A 6606-nucleotide genomic window follows, 5' to 3' on the forward strand; every position below is an offset into this window, starting at 1 on the left:
TATGTAGTATTCACCTTGCATATAGGGAAACGCACGGGTACGGGTAACACCGCGGTTCTATGCTAACGGGTTTGGCGGGTACGGGTACGGTGTAGGATATTCATACCCTTGAGCACACCCCGACCCTTTACCGCGGGTTGGCGGTGTTGGGACGGGTATGACCTACCAAATTGGGAACTTTGACAGCCTTTGAACACCGTGCTAGGATTCTCCGTACCACCTTTCCCTGAATCTCTGAGAGCTTGAGGATCACAATTAAATGCTATACTGATTTCTGTCTTGTCTTTTGCGCCCTGCGATTCATTCTATTAAACCATTTATCAAGCTGACACTTTACTACAGAGAAGCTCGAGTTACTACCATAAAGCCAAGGCAAAAACTCGAGAACCGTTTAGTACAAGTCCACTCACCGACGAGTCGCAATGGCCGCTTGTGTCATTTTTTCCGTGCGGTGCACGGAAGTGTAAGACAGCTTTAGGTGGCGTGCGCCGCTATCAGGATACAAGGGATAAGTCTTCGACGACTAATCTGAAGCACCATGCCATTGGATGCTTTGGCGAGGATGCTGTCAACAATGCCATGAAGGGTAAGGATGTCAGCACTACCTATAGTGGCTCCGTCTATGCAGCATTTGCACGCCAAGGCCAACAGCCCGTTCATTACCCTCATCGGACACATACAAACCCGGAAGTTTGGTAAATGATCTGAATCTGTGTAATTTCTTGATGTTAACATCAGTTTCAGTGCTCGACGGGTGAAACAGATCACTGAAAGCAATCGCCTGGTTAATATAGTCAATGACCGTGAACTCCGCGAGCTTCTTTGTGCAGGTCGTCCGATTATTTTATTGTCCGAGTCATTAATACACTCTTCTTGCTAATGTACCCGCGGTGCTTACGGGTCGGTGTACGGGTATGGTGTTGAGTTTCCGACCCGCGGTGTTACCCGTGCGGAACCCTACTTGCATATGACCGTGACGTACTTGAAGCATATCATCCCGAAGATTGTCATTGTCTATCGCAGAGGGTGATAATATAAAGACTTTGAAAAATGTCGTGGGAGTCGTTGGGTCGCTATCCGAGTGCGTGGAAGGCCCTCCTCAAACTGATCATCGGTAGAGACATGCATGTTCAATGAATGAGGCGAATGAAAAAGGTAAAAAGTGAAGGCGATACCAGGGCTCGAACCTGGGTTTCGGGAAATCAGCGCTTGTCAGAATCCCGAGTGATAACCACTACACTATATCGCCTTGGATGAGTATCGTAATTCCACGCGATACGTACTCATTGGCATAAGTAAGGCTTCTACTTCTTCGGATCGTCACCATCACTACTCGAGTTTGCAATTTCACCTGGACAGTTCGATGTACGTCACCTTCAAACACGCATAACAGTATATCCGCAGGAGCACCCCGAAGCTGTGGGGCAGGTGGCTATCATGCCCGTGCGGCGTGCGCCCATGCCTCACCAACAAAGATTACCCTGTGGGGATAGTACCCAGGAATAGTTCTTTGATGCGGGGGCCAAAGCCCAGCGGACCAAGTTATGTAAACTTATTCCGATTTCGCGTGAGATTTCTTCTCATCAGCTGGCCCGGGCATCATTGTAGCGCCTCCATTTTGTTTGAATTGCCGTGGTACAGAAACAGCTAGCAGCCGATGACATGGCAGTCCACCTGACTCGTGCATTATAAACGTTCAAAGTCTTCGGATCTAATGTACCTCTTGTTCTCTTGCTTCTGCGAGCGCTCGGCCAGCATCTTTAATATCGCGAAGCTGCTCGCTACGTACTTCGCTCACGTGCACGAGTCACCTTGGTCTACCTCGGTCCACTATGATTGACGAAGAAAAACACCCATCTTCCGATGAGAGGGAAACCAGATCCACAAGTGACGCTGGCGGCAATAATCCCATCGCCACGTCTGATGAAGAGAAGAGGCTCGTGCGCAAGCTTGACCGTAGGATTCTGCCCATAACATGCCTGCTCTATCTCTTTGCTTGTGGGTGAAATTTCATCATGAGAGCCGTCTGACATGTTGTACTGACGGTGAATCAGATCTTGATCGCACGAATCTTGGAAATGCACGCCTACAGGGACTGACTGAGGAGAACCTTGGTGGCGACCCTACTGGTACACTGTATGATTGGGTCAACTCGGCGTTTTTCTTTTCGTATGTGAGTAATACAGTTATATTTTATCGCCCTAGTTTTGATTTATTACTTCCCAGATTATTTTTCAAGTGCCTGCAACGATAACCTCAAAGTTGTTTCCACCATCCTATTGGATAGCGTGCGCGGCTATTGGATGGGGTATATGTTCCACGTTAATGGCAAGTCATCCTGCTGCTCATCTTTATGTATACATTCTGTCTCTTCTTAAGATCATTCCTTAGCTACTAGGAACGTCTTGTTCATGAACAATTCCTCCTGTGACGTATCTATCAACACTAGTAATTTACCAGCGCGTCAGAGCGGCCAATTTCTGCCGTAAATTCAGTGACGTGTGCTGATGACTTGATGTTTGATTTATTTTATCTGCAGATCAAATAGACCTTTCCGACTACCCTGTTTGAATACCCACCTGACTTCTTTCACATTCAACCATTTTGCAGCCTCTGTCTTCTTTATTGCCAACTTTGAGCCCGAACTATTGCTCATGATGCATGCTATTTCTTCTGCAGGCAACGACATTCAACTTTGGAAGTCTCATAGCCGCCCGCGTTTGTCTTGGCATATTTGAAGCTGGCTTTGGCCCTGCAATTCCACTTTATTTTTGTAAGTCATGCATCACTCAATAAACCCGTGGAGAAACAGGACTCTTAACACAACCATACAAGCGTTCTTCTACACTCGCACCGAAATGGGCCTGCGCATGGCATACTGGTTTGGTTTTGCGGCGGTTGCAGGTGCTTTCGGTGGGCTTATCGCGTTCGGTGTGCAGCAAGTGGGGTACGGACCGTATATCGCTGGCGTAGGAGGAGAGTGGGACTGGAAAGTCCTGTTTCTTATTGAGGTTAGTACCAGTGTTCCATGTTTGGTGAAGGGACGAGTGGTATTTTAAGATGTTGATCCGCTCGCATTTATCTGGCCGGGTGTCATGGTGTTTTACATTCTGGGATCTTGTCATTTTCGGCTGATGTTTCAAATCTCCCTGGTCTTTGACGGTATACTAATACCGTTTGCCTGGACCATACCGCGCAATGTCTGCTGTGCTAGCCTCTCTTGCATTGCACTTTCTCCCTGAGAGGCAGGCATGCGAGTGGTACTATCTAGCGCTTTTTTAGAATGCTGTAAAACACCTGTCAGGGTTATTCCGTTTTTTGATGTGCTTTGTCCTTTGTAGACTTATTGGCTAACGATTCGGTTGTTCCCAGGGAATCCCGGCTCTTCTTCTTGGTGTTCTGACTTTCTTCGCGCTCCCTGACCGACCGGAGAATACTAGATACTTGAATACGAGAGAAAGAGAAATTGCAATGGAGCGCATGAACAGGGGCACGAGCGCGGATATTGGTGCTGTAATCAACAAAGGCAAGCCAATTCCCCATCCTCACACTATGTAGCGAGGGCTCATAGAATTGTCCTACCCCAGAACACATCATGATAGCTCTCCTAGATTGGCGTATATACACCGGTGGAATGATTTACTTTGGCGTGAACTGCGCTCTGGCAAGTATTTCGGCATTTTTGCCAACGATCATCACGACTTTTGGGTACAGTGTGTATTACCTTGTGATTTGATGGAGGTATTCTTTGTTGATATTTTCTTTCCAGCCAACGCGCTCGCTCAGTTACTCACAGTACCGCCATATGCAGTGGCTGCCATCGTCCTCTGTATGACATCCTACACATCCGATCGCATGCAAAACCGTGGCTTAGCGGTTGCAGGTGCATGTGCTGTCGGTGCTATTGGTACGTGGCACATAGTTTGATTTATGTTCAAAGTATCCCTCATGTGTCATTTCAGGCTACCTTCTTTTGCTTACAGTCCCCAACAATGTCCACGTGCGATACTTCGCCGTGTTCTGCATCACGAGCGGGACATATACTGCCATTGGCTTAATCATTGCATGGTGTACGCTCTTTATCACTTAACCACGCTTCTCCTCACAACAGCTCACGTTTTCAACAGTTGCACACATCTCGGCTCTGAGACCAAGAAAGCGACGGGCATCCCGATGTTCATGGCGATTGGACAATGCGGGAGTATCCTCGGCTCGCACATATACCCTTCGACAGACGGCCCGAGGTACATGTACGTCCCACCCTTCTCCCCTCGCCCTGTGTATGCATGTGTTAATTGATTGTCGCTGGTGCAGCTCCGGCTTCGCTATATCTTGCGGCCTCGAGGCGTTTGCCACTGTTTGCGCGCTAGTGCTGTGGGTGTCATACATCTACGATAATGCGAAACGCGATCGCGAGTATGGGCGTCCGGAACCAGGTGCTAATGTGGATACAAGCAAATTGGCGGATAAGGTGAACACTATCTGCCTCTGAATAAATATACGCTGACACCTTCTGTAGGCGCCTATGTTCAGGTACATAGCTTAGTGAGGAGGGACGTACGAATTAGTGACAATTGCAAATATGTATCTATATATACATCACTCTTCCCTATGACAACCTAGTTGAATTATGCACTTGGAAGGGCATCAGTAAAATATTATATTGCTGAATGTAACGGCGCCTTGGCCGCGCCAGTCCCTGATATTTGACTGAAATACTTCAAGATGATGAGGCCATGACGTTGAAGGTAGAAAGGGGCAAAAGGAGTATGTTAGATGAATCGACTCAATGGAAACATGACCTAGGCCAGTCCGAAATTTCATTACTATGCATTCAAAAGCACCCGGACGGGCAGTCCAAGCTCCCGACAAATACGCTCCATGTGTTCTCGCTCCCTATCATTAGCATTATCACCAAACTCGGCATCCGTTTCTTCCAAGGTCTGTACAACATTGTTAGTTATGTTCGACAAGGCGTGCGCGCGTAAAAAAACATACCCGACCCTTGGTCTCTGGGAAGAAGAATACTGTAAAGCGAGTTGAGCGTATTATTTAACACGATTGTGGGGTTTGACGTACAAACTGTGAGTAACGCGGCAAGAGAAAATCCAGCAAAGATAAAGTACGCCATCCCCCCCACATCCAACATTATTGGCGTAACGAGCCCAATGACACTAAAGCATATCAATACAAAAAAGACAGGGTGATCAAACCGCGCACAAGTTCGCTAACCACGTGGTGGATGTAGTAATGGAGATGCCAGTGGACCGGAGGTGCAACGGGAAAATCTCGCTGGGAATTACTGGCGAATACATTAAATTCTTGAAGAAGGTGAAACGAGCAACTCACCCCATCCAATCGGGGCCCACGAGTAAGAGAAGTTGACATCGTAGATAAACACGAAGACTGTAAGATAGTTTAAGATGTTCTGTAGGTCATTATATCATAGTGCACTTACCAATGCTGTGCGAGCCGCTGCTGCATGTGCTGGCCAATCCTTGCCGTAAACAGTAACAAGAGAACCCACAATTGCCAGGCAAGTAAAACATCCAGCGGCACCAGACATCAACAAAGGCCGCCTGCCCACACTATCAAGCAAAACAATAGCAGGTAAAGTAGCGAGCATCTTTGAATAATAATAATTTAGGAGTATATGTGACGTTGTCCATACTGGGACGACTCACGTTTACAATTCCATAAACACCAGTGGCAAACAGGGAAGTAGTGTTTGGGTCGAGGCCCAGCTGGCCGAAAACTGCGGATAAGAGTCAACTCCAAGGTCAATCATTCTAATCTTTCGCGAAGCTTACTCGTAGGCGCGTAATAAATGATAGCCTTTAGCAAGTAAGCGACGTTGGTTCCAGAAGGATGTGCCCACGACTTACGTTTATACCCTGGCAAACCACAAATCACCAAATGATAGAAAGACTGATTTGAAAACCCACCATAAATTGTTGGAACATCATAGTAAGGCAACCAACAATGAGACGCTTGGACTTTGGCCAGCTAGAAATCAATACCAAGTATTTATTGATTACCTGCCTGACTGGCCCCGCATTAGGATATGCCGCCTTCATGACCTCTCTTGCAAAACGAACTTCAGCCATGATCTCCAGGAATCAATGGGACCGAATGATTGTCAGGGGCTTCCGGCGAAGACGCGACAGCTCCCAGAGCCTCCTTCTCGCGACCTTGCTCAACGAGCCAACGGGGCGAGTATGGCATGAAGAGCATGCCAATGCCAAGACACTGCGCTCCGTAGGGATGAGGGGAGGCAGAAGATATAGCCAACGCACCAAAGCAGGGAATATTTGGAACGCAAGTGGAATTCTCACGACGCTTGAGTTTGACAGTGCAGCCGCCAGGGGGGACATCAGTGTAAGGATCGAATGTAGGTCTGCCATTCAAAAGCGCCCCGGTGTATGATATTTGAGGGGCACATCGAGTTCCCCCGATATGTGATGTACCATATGCAAGCCAATCTTCCAGAAGTGAGCGCATACAGATATATGAAAGTTGACTGCTACACACAACTAACAAGAATCTACGTTTTGTGGTATCAAATTCATACACTCAGTGTGGATGTTTCACTCACCCAAATGTGAT

General features: G+C 47.4%; 4 protein-coding genes and 1 non-coding gene across 5 annotated transcripts; 2 read left to right on the forward strand and 3 right to left on the reverse strand.

Moving 5' to 3' along the window:
* Positions 1-441: 441 nt before the first annotated feature.
* On the forward strand, positions 442-880 carry F5147DRAFT_592344 (uncharacterized protein; the record flags this gene model as incomplete). Its single annotated transcript, XM_041432212.1, has 2 exons — positions 442-695; positions 745-880. Coding segments are annotated over 2 exons (390 nt in total), but the record flags the coding sequence as incomplete, so codon positions are not given.
* Positions 881-1166: 286 nt separating this feature from the next.
* F5147DRAFT_t158 lies at positions 1167-1249 on the reverse strand. Its single transcript has one exon. It is a non-coding gene; the product is annotated as a tRNA-Gln (tRNA).
* A 99-nt stretch (positions 1250-1348) lies between these two features.
* F5147DRAFT_741442 (major facilitator superfamily domain-containing protein) lies at positions 1349-4644 on the forward strand. The gene is made up of 12 exons (XM_041439475.1): positions 1349-1998; positions 2055-2173; positions 2227-2328; positions 2680-2773; positions 2836-3011; positions 3373-3526; positions 3588-3713; positions 3770-3907; positions 3963-4068; positions 4128-4250; positions 4315-4471; positions 4520-4644. The coding sequence occupies exons 1-12, from the start codon at positions 1833-1835 to the stop codon at positions 4544-4546; spliced, it is 1488 nt and encodes a 495-aa protein (XP_041283957.1). The 5' UTR covers positions 1349-1832; the 3' UTR covers positions 4547-4644.
* Positions 4511-5963, reverse strand: F5147DRAFT_819969 (general substrate transporter; the record flags this gene model as incomplete). The annotated part of the gene is made up of 10 exons (XM_041443660.1): positions 4511-4943; positions 4999-5027; positions 5080-5174; positions 5221-5302; positions 5350-5428; positions 5459-5626; positions 5685-5755; positions 5811-5835; positions 5886-5894; positions 5946-5963. The coding sequence occupies 10 exons, from the start codon at positions 5961-5963 to the stop codon at positions 4827-4829; spliced, it is 693 nt and encodes a 230-aa protein (XP_041283958.1). The 3' UTR covers positions 4511-4826.
* A 136-nt stretch (positions 5964-6099) lies between these two features.
* F5147DRAFT_785111 (uncharacterized protein) lies at positions 6100-6501 on the reverse strand (the record flags this gene model as incomplete). Its single annotated transcript, XM_041442904.1, has 1 exon — positions 6100-6501. The coding sequence occupies one exon, from the start codon at positions 6499-6501 to the stop codon at positions 6100-6102; it is 402 nt and encodes a 133-aa protein (XP_041283959.1).
* Positions 6502-6606: the final 105 nt, after the last annotated feature.

Source organism: Suillus discolor, assembly GCF_016758755.1.
Source record: "Suillus discolor strain FC423 chromosome Unknown F5147scaffold_791, whole genome shotgun sequence".
Lineage (NCBI taxonomy): Eukaryota > Fungi > Basidiomycota > Agaricomycetes > Boletales > Suillaceae > Suillus > Suillus discolor.

Bases quoted from the DNA above. Each gene is read 5' to 3' on its own strand.
- F5147DRAFT_741442 (XM_041439475.1), top strand. From the start codon at position 1,833: ATGATTGACGAAGAAAAACACCCATCTTCCGATGAGAGGGAAACCAGA. The intron at 3,714-3,769 runs GTGTGTATTACC...TTTTCTTTCCAG, and splicing joins CATCACGACTTTTGGGTACA to CCAACGCGCTCGCTCAGTTA. The intron at 4,472-4,519 runs GTGAACACTATC...CACCTTCTGTAG, and splicing joins CAAGCAAATTGGCGGATAAG to GCGCCTATGTTCAGGTACAT.